Genomic DNA, 15,158 nt, shown 5'->3' on the forward strand with positions numbered 1-15,158 from the left:
GGCATAGGGGGCTGCTTGCCCTCCCTCCTGTTCCTTGCTTGTATACTCACCGCAGAATTCCTTAACACACTCCTGCCACCTCCTTTCTGGGGATGTACTTGCTCAACTGTGGCAAATTTATGCAATTGTGAATAAGGAAAATATTAAAACAAATATGTATGATGGAGGAAGTAGGAAATTATAGAATCTTTTAAGTTTAAAGGGATTTTATTTTTTCAAATCCCAAAGTCTACCTCCCATTTGCTATGCACAGATTCTGAGGATCAGAAAGGTTAGGAGACCACTGAGGCTATAAGGCAGGTTTGTGGTAAAGGCAGGACTGGAACTCAGACCTTCTGGTGCTCAATCAAGTTATCTTCCATCATCACATGGAACTTTCCCAGCTTTTGTCAAATACTTTAGAAAACCTGAGCTAGCTTCTAAAGGTATCTGACAGGACAAAGACACAGTGAAAGCACTGAAATATATTTGATTTTAATTGTATGCCCTTATTTCTGTCATTTTTTTTTCTCTCTCTCACTAATCTTAATCTCACCTGGATAGTTTTATCTAAGACGGAGGAAATATCAGTACCGGCATTAAATCCTGCTTTTGCTTTGCCTTACAAGGAACTAGCCAAAATATTGTTTGCCCCAGGGAGGAAGTTGGAGGTCTCCAGGGTCACTGTTCCTACATCTTGGAAATAAAATTCTAAAGGATTCCCAATATCAGAGTCTCCCAAAATGTATACACACTTTAACAACTGATAGCTCAATTTTGAAAATGAAATGCATTTTAGTGAACACTGCCTTTATAATTATTCAAAGTATGTGTATACATTTTTGAGACTACCCTATTTAGTGCTGGATGTCATGAATTGAAATTGTGTCATTTGTATAGTCATAAGGTCAGCTTAATATATGTCTGAATATGCTTGGTTAATTTAAATTACAAATCACCATAATTTGTAAAGTATTATTGATCAATGAATAGTCCTTAAAATCACACATTAAAAATATATACATTACACTCTAAAACATACCCCCACACACACACACACATATATATATATATATATATATATATATATATATATATATACACACACATACATATATACTATATATATATATATATATATATACACACATACACAAATAATTTTAGAATGGCAGACAGTACTGTCTCTGATACTTTGAGGAAGGTTAAGATGTCAACCTTGATATCAGGTGACTTCTAGCAGCATGGCCTGTAATCACAGTTATGAGGCCCTCACTAGCAGCCACACTTTACCAGCACACCTGTGTCAACACCGCTCGGAATGAGTCACTCACCCTGGGTACATGTACGAATTACCTTTCACATTTAGTTTGTCAAAAAGGTAGAGGTCACATCTGGCAAAGTTACTGAGTCACTGGTGTAGGAATCTGAAACCCAAACTCTCTCCATTGAATTCTCCCTCTCGCCTTTGTAAATGTTCCATTTCACCAATAAAGGGCTGTCAGTCTCAAGATTTAAGGATTTAAGCTTGAAGGGGCTATAATTATTTCTCTAGGGCTCTGTCAAGAGATTTCTGTAGCTTACTCATTCATTGTTCCCACATGATTTTATATTTGTCATTTTTCTCTCTCTAAACAGCAGAAGTTTTTTAATTGCTCCACACAAATGGAAAACTAAGGTGAACACAATAAATCTGAACTTGATTTTTCATACCTAGTAGTACTATGAGAAGGCTGAGTGATTTGGACAGTGATTGCAATGATCAGCTTTTATTAGAAAGATATGTGGTCTTTGCCCAGGTTATTTCTTAATGAAGTCATTTAAAGGGATTTTCACTTTGCTCCTTTTTCTCTTTTGTTCATAGGTCCTGAATGTTCTCAGAACTACACAAGCCCTAGTGGAGTGATAAAATCCCCTGGATTCCCTGAAAAATATCCCAACAGCCTTGAATGCACTTATATTATCTTCGCACCAAAGATGTCAGAGATTATCCTGGAATTTGAAAGCTTTGACCTAGAGCTTGACTCAAATCCTCCTGGGGGCATGTTCTGTCGCTATGACCGGCTAGAAATCTGGGATGGATTCCCTGATGGTAAGAAGGGCAAGAAGAATCCCCAAAAGGGAAAGACCTGAGGAACGGCCAATGGGATCCTTTCACACATGTCATGATACATGCATCATTTTTTAAAAATAGCTCAGAAGGAGGAAAGAAATCAATAATTCTATGCAGAGCAGCCTTGAGCTCAAACAGCCTTAGTAATTAGTTCAACTCCTTCATTTTGTAGACAAGGAAACTGAGACCCTGAATGATCATGTAAGACCTCATACCTTTTTTTTGTGATAGAATTAAAAAACAATACATAGTTTTCCTGACTAAAGTATTTTGTTCATTTTATTGACCTGTCTACTGGTCATTAATTCATAGACTGTCAGAGGAGAAGATCTTAAGAGATAAATTAAATCAAACCACTAATTTTACCAATGCTGAGCCTGAGAGAAGTTAAGTACCTACTAAAAGTTTAGGGGTGAAATAAGCATCCATTATGCTACTGAAAAATTTAGAAGAGGAATGAGAATGTTTGGACATTTCTAATTTAGACAGACCTTGCCCACTCTTTAGTGAATTTTTATCTTTGGCAACTTGAATCACCTCAATATATTCTTTATATTCATTGTTCCTATCATCTAAATTCATTATACACTTTTAAAATATTGATTGAGCACCTGCCCTGTCCCAGGCACTATTCTAGCCACTTGGTAAATAAAACAATCAAAGATGACTATCCTTGTGGAACTTAGATTTTGGGTTGGGCTGGGGGGAGGATAAGACAATAAACAAAGCATAGTACAAATAAATTAATTATGTGTATGGAATGTTAGAAGGTGAGAAGTTCTATAAACAAGAAAAAAGTGAAAGAAAGAAAAAGTAGAGCAGTATAAAGGTATGACAAGTGCTCGTATTAGGGGACAGGGATGTGTGGGATAAATTTTAAATAGGATGGTCAGGCTAGGCCTTCTACAGAAAGTGATATTTGAGCTAAGATTTGAGGGAAGTCAGGGAGGTAGCCCTGTGGACTCCTAAAGGAAAGTTTTCTATTTCAATCCTTGTGAATTAGAAGAAGAATGTTAAAAATATACACCCAATTCTGAACAGTGAGAGAGAATATCAAATAATTTGCTGCAGCTGCATTGCATAGCTTGTCTTGTGTTTAATCTGGTTTAATATTAAGATTTTTCTAGAGAATACACTACACAAATCAGAAAGGGCAATTTGGAAGTTCTTACAAATCATGCAGTTAGACATGTATGGGATCCTTTCACACATGTCATGATACATGTATCATTTTTTAAAAATAGCTCAGAAGGAGGAAAGAAAATAATATCTATAAAATAATATCTATAAAATATTATTTTATGATATTACTAGAGGCCTGGTGCATGAAATTTGTGCACTGGGGGAGGGGGGAGTTCCCGCAGCCCAGCCTGCTCCCTCTCCAATCTGGGACCCCTCGGGGGATGTCCGACAGCTGGTTTAGGCCCAATCCCGGGATCGGCCTTAAACTATCAGTCGGACATCCCACTCACAATCTGGGACTGCCGGCTCCTAACCACTCACCTGCCTGCCTGCCTGATGTCCCTAACCGCTTCTGCCTGCCAGCCTGATCACCCCCTAACTGCTCCCCTGCCGGCCTGATTGATGTCTAACTGCTCCCCTGCTGGCCTGGTTGCCCCTAACTGCCCTCCCCTGCCGGCTTGATGGCTCCCAATTGCCCTCCCCTGCAGGCCTGGTTACCCCCAATTGCCCTCCCCTGCAGGCCTGATCACTCCCAACTGCCATTCCCTGCTGGCCTGATCGCCCACAACTGCCCTCCCCTGCAGGCCATCTTGTGGCAGCCATCTTGTGATGACATGAGGGTGCAAGGGCGCGAGGGCCACCTATGCTTTTATTAGTATAGATTATCAATTTGAAGGAAACAGTATTTAAATAAATTATAGATGGAGGGCAAGTATGATGTAAAAGAAATTGCCTTTGTCTTTGAAATGACATTAAAATATCAGAGTAATTTAATTTAGATATATTCCTGTTCCTAGACAGTAAAGGAGAAGAACTGGGTTTAAAGAAAGCTTATATTGTCATTGGACTACATGGATAAGTTAACATTAGTTTAGCTGATTCTTTAGTCTTTTACCATATAAAAGGGTTATGATGATCTTAAGGAAAATCCTTCATTAAGTAATGAGATTTTGCCAAACAGAGTACTGATAGATTTCCAAGTATTTAATCCAATAATTAGGAAAACAATATTATAATAGTACTGTAATAATAGAACATTTAATAACAGTTGTGTTTTTTTTGTTCACAACCCAAATTTGCAGCCTTCCTTTCTAGAACTTACATTTAAATTAACATCTGAAAAAGAGATCCAATCAACCACCTTATTTAGAATACTTTCAGAAAGAAGCACATTGTTATTAGTGTCAAGGGTTTTTCAAAGTAGTAATTTTCTGGCTTTGGAAAATCACTGAGTTGAAGCGAAGAACAATTGTTAGCCTTGCAATTCACCCATGTTCTGAACTATGGTGAATTTGACTTGATCCCAGAGACAACTGGCTTTGGAATGGAAAAAAGAATGTGTTTGTATATTTGTTAATGTTTACCTGGCCTTGTCCATCCTACGCCAACGTAGGAGCTCACTCTCTTAGCCAAAATGAGAGGCTGCGTGCTCCTGAGTTGCTGTCAGTGGCACTAGAAACATGTTTTCATAGTAGTTCAATACATACAGTTTCTCTGCCAGCAAAATTGCTTTTAGTCTTTGATATTCTTTCCAAAAACAACAACCAGAAGGCGCTGAAGGCTTTTAACCACCAAGTGATTTTATGTTGCATTTTATCACAAACATTAAATTAGATGACTAAGTAATTCAAAGCTACCCATTGATTCAAATAGACTTTGAAGAAAAACAGTTCACTCCAAAACTGGAAATCCGAGGCATGCATGTTGTGAACCACATATCTCCATCTATCGTGCTCTCTGAAGCTCTGTGGATTCACAAGTAGCAACTCTGAAGTAATTGAGGAAGTTTAAACATATAGTTTGTGAGTCATGAGCTAAGCATGCTGTCTGGTTGATGCCACAAATGCTTGTGCTGAATCATGGAGCCAAGTATGAATGCTTAGCTCACACCACATGGATGCAGATGAAGTCAGCCCCCTTCTGGGCTGGGGGAAGAAGCTGGGACTACCCTAGTTACCTATATCATAAGCATTATTGATGATGTTAGAAATACCTTTCATAAAAGCTAGAGTTCTGTTTTTAAAAAATTACTTTTATATTAAAATTAACCTTCTAAACTACAAATATAAAATATAAGTCACATAAATATAAACATTCCAAAATATAAATGATATAAGTATGCAAGTGTTTTTCTGGGGAAAAGTTGCAAAGTCCAGATATTCTCCACCAAAAAGGTTAATTATTGTAAGACTAATATACATAGCCTATCTTGCACCTTTCTGAAATGATTCCCTTATTTATTTATTTATTTATTTATTTATTTATTTATTTATTCATTCATTCAAAATACCTCATTTTAAAATGACCTCTTTAGATTAGATCATTGCCCTTTTTTTTCATGTAAAAAGGTGGAAGAAAGCCAAAGTGTCTGACTCTGAAGTAGGGTGGTAATTATTGGAGAGATTAATGGGAAAATACAAAGAATGTGGTACTGCCATTCCCAGTTCCAGGGATATCTTTTAAATCACACAAGTACTACATTGGTTTTACACCTGAGAAGATATCAATGTAGTCATACTCTCCCTCAAGAGATAGCTTAGTCCATATTGCTTGCTTAAATTCTTCAACAATTCAATTTTTGAATGATACTTCCATTTTTGTGACAATTTTCTTCTCCTTGGCCTTGGGTCCAAAAGAATGGAAGAAGGAAATCTAGTCTCTGTGTTCATGTAAATACACAAATGCGCACAAACTTGAGATTGACAAGAGTACTTCACCCACTCTCCCTCAGATCAATATTGCATTAGTTTGCTAGGCTAAGGTCTCGCTGTTGTTCAGGAAAATTCAATACTTCTTTGTATTATAGTCGAAAAAGCCTTTCACTCTCATATCTTGAGGGCTCCTGTAGAGAGTTGCATGCTGCTGTCTGGGGCAATGTTCTAAAGGACAGAAGGCAGATTTACACAGCATGTCATACACATTATAAACCAGTGAGTCATGGAGACTCTAAATTATGAGTCTGCACTAGACAAGTTCTCTTCTGTTTGCTCCTTCAAAAAGACTCCCCCTGCCCCCACCCCCTCCAGAGTAACTGGATTACAGTGGTGGGGGAGGGTCAGCAACCAGAGCTGAAGGGGGTGACTACAACTTCCCTTGTGCCCTATATTCTTGCTAAGGTCAGTGGCCATGGTGATCAGAGAAGGACCCCAACGATTAGGGCTGTAAAAGTTTGCCCACAAACTAAAGAAAAAGAAAGTTATGAAACCACAATAATGGAATTTAAATGAGGGAGGATGAATGGACTCTAAGCCTCCCATTAAGATTGAAGGCCAAAAATGGGATTTTTTTTGAGGAAAGAAAATACTTGAGTTTATACTCTAGCTAGATATTTTCATGCATATGTTATGGGCAACTTTACACTCCATACTGAAGGAAAAAAGTATTGGATTGTGGTAGGGCCACATTCGGAAGGAGGAAAATCTGGCAAAGTACTAGCACTTATAGAAGAATCCGAGGCCAGGATTAAAGCTGGAAAAAACAAACAAACAAAAACAGCAAAAGTTTCATCTTCTGAGATGCTCTCTTCTGCCAACTTGGAATGTAACAAAATGTTCTTCCCATAATGCAAAGCCACTGCCCAAGACCATGTGATGCACTCTAGATAATCTTTATCAATTCCCCTAAATGGGTCAGCCTTCTTGTTTCCTTCATAATAAAGCAATATAAACATACACACAACGTTTGGTTGCTGAAGAGTGAGGGGTTACAGTAGACAGAAAACTCTTGGTGTGTTCTTTATTGAACTTATTGGGGTTACATTGGTTAATAAAATTATACAGGTTTCAGGCATACAATTCTACAATGCATCATCTGTATATTATATTGTGTGTTTAACACTCCAAGTCAAGTCTCCTTCCATCACCATTTATCCCCTCTTTACCCTCTTCTATATCCTCCACTCCCCTTCCCTCTGGAAATCATCATACTGTTGTCTATGTCCACGTGAGTCTTTCTTTTTTCTCTTTGTTTAATCCCTTCACCCTTCTCACCCAGCCCTCCACCCTCTCCCCTCTGACAGATATTAGTCTGTTCCTTTGGAATTCTGTCAGATCAATTGCTTTGAATGCATGAAGAAGTTCTCAGATATTCAAAGTAACCGTTTTGTACCAATTCAGATATATAAACTACGTGGGGTTAGGTTTTGTTTTTGTTTTTCTTTGTGTTTTTTTTTCTCTTTTCAAGAGGATTGGCTAAGAACTAAAAACCTGTTAGCCAAGAATCTGAAGACTCTAAAAAGAAGGGTTCTCAGATTAGTTGCCAACCTAATAACTCAGCTGATATGTGGGACTCCAGGCTGATCACTTCTGTGGGGTTCACGTTTTCAATCACATTGGAGTTTCTCTGAGCCCTCGTCCACAGCCTTCTGCATCCAAGCTGCACATATAGGCCTTGGAACACCTCCTCCCTGTTGAAGGCTCATCCTGCCAGGGATAGGTCCACCTACTGTGTTTTCTTGAACAAAGCAATAACTTTTAGTTGAAATGCACAGAACCATGGGTTTCTTGAAGGGTAAAATGGTCCACATCCGATTGTCTTTCTAAGTCCAAACCATCTGGTGTGTTTTAACCATATGTGCAAAGAAAAAAACTAGAGAAAATGGGACTTTGTGTGTGTGTGTGTGTGTGTGTGTGTGTGTGTGTGTGTGTGTGCGTGTGTGTGTCTTGCTATTGATCTGGACAGGGAAATGGAAAGATTCTCCAAACCCAGATGGCTGTGCACCATCCATAAGGCAATTTATAATTATTAATTGCCAAGATTTGTCTAAAAGCACTTCAACAAGGGTGTGGCCAGTGTAAGCCAAATAGCAATTTAACTTTATCACAAATCAGTCAGCATTCCCAAACTTTCACTGCCTCAGGGATTACTTTCTTCCTGGTGTACACAGTCAGATGGCTGCTGGAACCAGCTCTTGGACGCTGGACACCAGTGCAATGCAGTCACCCCTCTCAGGTTCAGGAGAGAAAAAACTGGGACAGAAGTCAGAAAGATGTCTTTTCCTTTCATTTTGATTACAACTTACTATCATGTATAAATGATGGGTATCTAGAGTTTCTAAATTTTTAAATTGTCACAATTGTAAATTAGTCTTCAGATTAAGTTCTGAGTCAGACAGGATCCTTTATCCAAGTCAGTGATATTTGTCGTAATAAGGCTCCAGGATTAAAATATGGAATGAGGAAGGAAATCAGGGTTACACAGTATTGGGTCATACCCTGGGTATTGCCCTGGTTCCAGACAGGGTCCCAGGACATAGGCCTTCCCTAGGATCTCCTTCTAGGGCAGGGCAGTGCGGACAGGCAACTCTAAGAGACCTTGTTCACCACAGCACCAAATTGGTCCTGGAGATGAATTCCAAGGTTCCACTTAACAGCCCGAATCTCATTCTTTGAAAGTGAAGAAAGCATTTTGATTCTGTTACTGAACACAACTTGCTTCCCAGGGAATGTGGTGATATCTGTTACTGCCCTTCTGAATACACTTGGAAATTCTCTCCACAAACCTGATCGGATATTCAATGCAAAGCAATTAGCCAGGGAAGATGCTTTGTGTAGGAAAACACTGGGTTCCACTGGAACCCATGTTTGCAAATGGGGTTTCTTGCATCTGCTTTAGAAGAAAATATATTTTAATGTTTTCTGCATTTCTCCCTTTCCAGTTGGCCCTCACATTGGACGTTACTGCGGACAGAAAACACCAGGTCGAGTTCGTTCCTCCTCTGGCATTCTATCGATGGTTTTTTATACCGACAATGCGATAGCAAAAGAAGGCTTCTCAGCAAACTACAGCGTCCTGCAGAGCAGCCTCTCAGAAGGTCAGTGTTCATTCACCTTGCAAAGCCTGTGGGAAATTCTCCTTGTTATTCCTCCTCACACACCAGGGACAGCAAAAAACATTAAGGAAATGTTTCGTGAATTGGATTGCCAAGTGTTTATTTTTCTCTTTTAAGTGGGTTTTCTGAATATCAATAGGAAGAATTATCTGGTGTGCTTTCTTAATAAAATTATACATGAGATGGTTGCTTATAAGCCTCTGAAATTATGGGAGAAAGTGGGAAATGGAAAAACAGTGCTTGGAAACAATGAAATATGCCAAGCCACCTACCTGGCACCTTCAAATATGTATTGGGCTGAAATTCCTAAAAGGACAAGCATGCATTAGGGACGAATCTGTGGAGTTCATTGACAGGGCAGCCATATAGAATGGACGGTGTGCCACGATTTGGTCTGTGGAAACCTTTATGTTGTTCTTTCTTATGTGAATAAAAGTAGATATTAATGTAAAAGAAGCATGTAATTTCTGTTACAACTTTGCATAAAAGAAAGAAAAAGGAATATCTGTTTATATATTATTAAAACTAGAGGCCCGGTGCACGAAATTCGTGCACGGAGAGGGGTTGTCCCTCAGCCCAGCCTGTACCCTCTCCAATATGGGACCCCTTGAGGGATGTCCGACTGCCTGTTTAGGCCCACCGGGATCGGGCCTAAACGGGCAGTCGGACATCCCTCTCACAATCCAGGACTGCTGGCTCCCAACTGCTTGCCTGCCTGCCTTCCTGATTGCCCCTAACCACTTCTGCCTGCCACCCTGATCACCCCCTAACCACTCTGCTGCCAGCCTGTTTGCCCCCAACTTCCCTCCTCTGCCGGCCTGGTCACCCCTAACTGCCCTCTCCTGCAGGGTTGATCACCTCCAACTGCCCTCCCTTGCAGGCTTGGTCCCTCTCAACTGCCCTCCCTTGCAGGCAGGGTGCCTCCCAACTGCCCTCTCCAGCTGGCCATCTTGTGGTGGCCATCTTGTGTCCACATGGGGGCAGGATCTTTGACCACATGGGGGCAGCTATATTGTGTGTTGCAGTGATGATCAATCTGCATATTACTCTTTTATTAGATAGGATACTCAACTAACTCTGCCCTTCCTCAAAGTTTATGTGTTCTTCAGCTTTTAAGGGCCCAATGGGGGAAAAAAAACACCCTGAAGGACAATGAATAAATTGTTTCATCAGTTCTAGCTTTCAGGTTGTAAAGTAGGATACGGAGAAGACTGGGTGTTTGGAGACCTTTTCTACCAGATCTTACTGGAAAATAAAAAGGCCAATTAAACTCCAAAAATTTTATTTGATTAATTAATCCATGTATTTTTGTGCTATAAATATTTTTATATTACAAATAACAAACCTAACCTTAAAAGTATGAAACCAGTGAATGAAAACCTTTAATGCCTTAAAACCTTATCTATTGTGATAGAAAATTCAAAAAATGTAAAATTTTGGTTAGTTGAGATTTTCTGGATGGTTCATTTTTAAAGCTTTTTTCACTTTAGTACCTTAGATTCACATTTTCCTAAAATTTATTATTCATTTTCCAATATCATGTGTCATATCAATTTCATATTTTATTTTTTCACTGAGTGAGACCTAGTGGAACACATGGTCATCATTGTTAGCATCATTATTTTATGCTCTAAAACTCTTAAACTGTTGAGCTCTTTGGGATCATATGATACTGCATTTTACCCCTGACAAATACTTTCGTGTTTTAATAAAATAAGCTGCTTATGTTAATAATCATGACTAGGCCAGGAGCAGGCAGCCTGAGAACTAAAAGACTCAGAAGCGGTGGCTTGAGTGCCAATTGCAAGGATTCTGAAAGACAGAGTTAAGGTCTAGTGTCCACTGACTATGGATTGTAAATGGACATAGAGTCATTTTCATCTTTATTAAATACTGTAAGAAATAATTCAATAGTAAAATTTTTGGAATGTGCCTATGTGACAGGTTTACATACATTCAACTTTGAAAAGAAATCAGAATTTCCTAGCAAATTTCTAATAGTATTCCTGTTAACCTAGGTCCAGTTGGAAAAATACTTAATCACTATGAGGTCATCATAGCTTTGCTTTAAGTGATTATTACCATGGCCTGGCTGGGTGGCTCAGTTGGTTGGACTGTCATCCCATACACCAAAAGATTACGGGTTCGATTCTGGGTCAGGGCACATACCTAGATTTTGGTTTTGATTCCCAGATGTGGTGCGTATAGGAGGCAACCAATCTATGTTTCTCTCTCTTCTCTCTCACATCGACAATTCTCTCTCTCTCTCTCTCTCTCTCTCTCTCTCTCTCTCTCTCTCCCCCTTACTCTCGCTAGAAACAAACAAACAAAAAATCAATAGGAATATATCCTCAGGTGAGATTTAAAAAAAAAATTATTTCCAGGAACCTGAGTGTCCATCAATACATAAATCAAAGAGAACATGTGAGATTATATATATATATATATATATATATATATATATATATATATATATATAACAAGAATGAAATCTTACCATTGGTGACAAAATGGATGGACCTAGAAAGTATTATACTAAGTGAAATAAGTCAGACAGAGAAAGACAAACACCGTATGACTCCACTTATATGTAGAATCTATAAAACAAAATAAATGGGCAAACAAAACAGAAACAAAAATTATTGCCACGAAATGCATGTGTGAGTCCTACTTTCCAATAAGTTATTTACTGTCATCTTTTGTAAAACTTTGAACACAATATGAAATTTTTAGTATGTCAGATTAAACAAAAAAGAAGAAGAAACATAGGTGCCTTATGTTTTGATGACTTTGAGCATTTTTCTCCTTTCAGATTTCAAATGTATGGAAGCTCTGGGCATGGAATCGGGAGAAATTCATTCTGACCAAATCACAGCTTCTTCCCAGTATAGCACCAACTGGTCTTCAGAACGCTCCCGCCTGAATTACCCTGAGAATGGATGGACTCCTGGAGAAGATTCCTACAGAGAGTGGATTCAGGTAGGTCGCTTAAGACCTGGCACATTTAGGGTTGAAGATTATTTTAGTCATTTAGAAAGGTTGTTGAAAATAAGCAGTGCCTGACAAGTGTCTTCAGATGAGAAGAGAAGGCTAATGGGCATTCTGTGGAACTATGTCATGATGGCACACCATCAAAAAAAAAAAAAAAAAAAAAAAAAGCAGGCCCAGATGACATCTCTGAAAATCCATGCATCTTCTCAAATACTTACATAGGACTCTTCACAGAATTTGAGCAAAGATGTCTCACTTTGGTAACACTGAAAAATCTGATTTTTCCCCAAAACTACACATTTTTTATTCATATGCTTCCTATTTCAACAGATGTTTATTTCCTGGATGAAATATATTAAACCTACTTGTAGACTTGAGTGAAATACTTGTTTCCAAGTATAGGGTTTTTAATTTATTTGTTCAGGTAGACAAAGGGAAGAAGCAGATTGAGGTTCACTTTTCCATGTAGGGTAATATAGCACAGGTGGTTTATTTGAGGGCACTGGTCTCTGTGGATCATGTTTACACATCCATGTTTGAAATGCATATATTCATATTCTCATTAGGGAAATTGTTTCTGCTTTCCTCACTTTGCTCTGGCATTCCCTTCTCTCCCATGACCCTTATATTCCCCACAGACCCTCTTCCCCACAGAAGTATCCCCACCCCTCACTCATCTCTGGTCTTAATCCTAACACCATATCCAGTCCTCAACTTGCCCAACCTTGATATCTGGATACTCCCAGACAAAGCCTGATGCTCACATTCTTGACTTTTTCACCCACTGTAAAATGAAACACACATATCTGGCTGAGTAGGCTAACCTGTGGGCAAATTATACAAAGTGATTTGCTGAAGGATCCAGGCTTCCTTTTGAGGACAGTAGGCAGAACCTTGCATTCATTGCTAGATATATAAAAATGACTAATTCCCAGAGAAAGAGTTTCTAAGTAAGAAAAAAACCCAAGGTGATTAACTCTATTTTCAACATCTAATGCTGCTTCAGTCTTTTGAGAACAAAATATCAGATTTTGTTTTACTTTGGAAAGGTCTATATTAGTTTAACATACACAATGTGAAATGGCCTATTACAGGAGACGAATTCATGCTAACCTCTTACAGGAAACTGAACTAATGCTGAGAAATATCTAAAGGGTGAGAAAAGATGAGACTTCTACCTTGAGACTACTGAATCCAGTTCTATATTAAGTCAGAAATGAAATGCATTTGCCTATATCAAAAAAGCTCTTGGTAACTTGTTTTTCCACATCCCCAAACCAACAAGCAATTGTGTGTGATTGACAGATGTGCCTCTAGAGGAAAGCTTACATTTTGCAGTGCTAAGCGTGTTTGCATGGTAATATAGTCCCATTCTTGGTAATGTGGAAAGCGCTCAATAATTTAGGGGAAGTGGTCTTGCAAGAGGTCTGAAATTGCAACTGCAGCAATTCTTCTGTGTAAGGCAAGTCAGTAGAAACATGGAAACAAAATAGGTCCCGAAAAGTAATTTTCAACAGGACAGGATTTACATCATTCTCAGGAGTTAGACACAATTTGAGATTGCCCTAGAAGAAAAAAATATCTCAAATGTTCCAACTCTTTCTATAGAAGGCTGGTCAGGAGAAGCAAAGTAACCAAAACAAGGTTTATTTCTTTCTTGTGCTACTTTCCATCTCTGATTCACTGAGCGGCTGCTCCACATTTTCTCAACCAGGGCCCACACGGAGGGGGAGCAGCCATCATCTGAAACGCTGCCTGTCACCAAGGTAGAGGGAGAAAGAGAGTGTGGCAGAGCATACTGGCTCTTTAATTCCCTCAAAACAAGCACTTCCACCCACATTTTTTTTTTTTTGCCAAAGCAAATCCCACAGCCACACTAAACGTCTGAGAGGCAGCAATTCAACATGTGCTAACAGGAAGAGAGCTAGAAATAGTTGACAATTGTGCCATTCATAAAATAGTTACCATTTATTGAGTACTTACTATGCGGCCTGACCTCACTGAATCTCTGACATATTTTTATTTTAATTCTCCGAGCAATCCTGTGGAAGAGGTACAATTATCCTCATTTTCCAACACTGAGGTTCAGAGAAATTAGTAAATGCCTTAGGCCACAGTTAGTGACTGAGTTTGGCAACCGGGGTCTGTGGGACCCCAGCACCTGCTTCTTTACACAGGGTGCTGCATCTTTATCATTCATTACCACCCCTAGAAATCCAATCTCTCACCTCCCGTTAGACTTTCCTCCCGCTGAGAAGGCTCACACCGAGATGACCTGGGTGCCAACTGCTTCTAAGCCTGGCATGCAGGGCCCTTTGCTCCCAGGCCTCTCTATAAGATGAATGTCAGAGAAGCTCAGAGTCTGCTCACCTTGAGGTAAAATGAGCTTTTTCTCCTTGGGGAGCTTAGTGGGCTCATTTACACGTTAGTTGTGTCTGTATACGTGGTGGGAGTGCCTAACATCCACCCAACACCTAATTACGAGCAATTTCATCCATTTCCAGCTTTTCAGAAACTACCTGGAAGTGGTTAGCTCCTTGTTTTTATTAGCTAAATGCTTTACAAATTACCCAAATACAGCATAATTGGACTGAGAGGCAAGAGTCGCTTACCCCATCACATCAATATGCAGATGGTATTTGTTTTCTTTTTCAGCTTTTCCACATTTCGCATCAAATATACCCTACAAACATGTTGCTGTAGCAACAAGGACAAACACTTGCATGTGTTAAATTAATAAAACAATATTGCAAGCTGACTTTCCTTCAAGATAGGAACACTCTTCGGTTCCCATTGTTTTCTCTGGAAAAGTACTAAGTGACATAAAAAAAACAACAATGCACCATTAACCATCCACATGAATGTTCACAATGGTGCTTCCTGTGAGATCTGTTGTCTGCCAGAAAGCTTAAAAACAAGAGGCAGCTTAGTGAGAAGGAGCACGAAGGGAAGTCTCAACTCAGAAGTCTGCACATGGTCATATCCTGCTCAAAGGGCCACTTCATATTCTGAGCAACTAAAACCTCTTTATGGTCAATGGCAGAGTTAAGTCACAACGTGAAA

At 39.2% G+C, this 15,158-nt stretch overlaps 1 protein-coding gene across 4 annotated transcripts in view; it reads left to right on the top strand.

Annotated features, from left to right (window-relative positions):
• Positions 1 to 15,158, top strand: part of NRP1 (neuropilin 1) — a 176,388-nt gene that overhangs the window by 66,500 nt on the left and 94,730 nt on the right. For all 4 annotated transcript variants that reach the window (XM_079767850.1, XM_079767847.1, XM_079767849.1 and 1 more), the window contains exons 4-6: positions 1,844 to 2,071; positions 8,931 to 9,086; positions 11,917 to 12,083. In XM_079767850.1, coding sequence (XP_079623976.1) covers positions 1,844 to 2,071; positions 8,931 to 9,086; positions 11,917 to 12,083 — 551 coding nt within the window. The remainder of the gene's footprint in view (positions 1 to 1,843; positions 2,072 to 8,930; positions 9,087 to 11,916; positions 12,084 to 15,158) is intronic.

Source organism: Cnephaeus nilssonii, assembly GCF_951640355.1.
Source record: "Cnephaeus nilssonii genome assembly, chromosome: 4".
NCBI lineage: Eukaryota > Metazoa > Chordata > Mammalia > Chiroptera > Vespertilionidae > Cnephaeus > Cnephaeus nilssonii.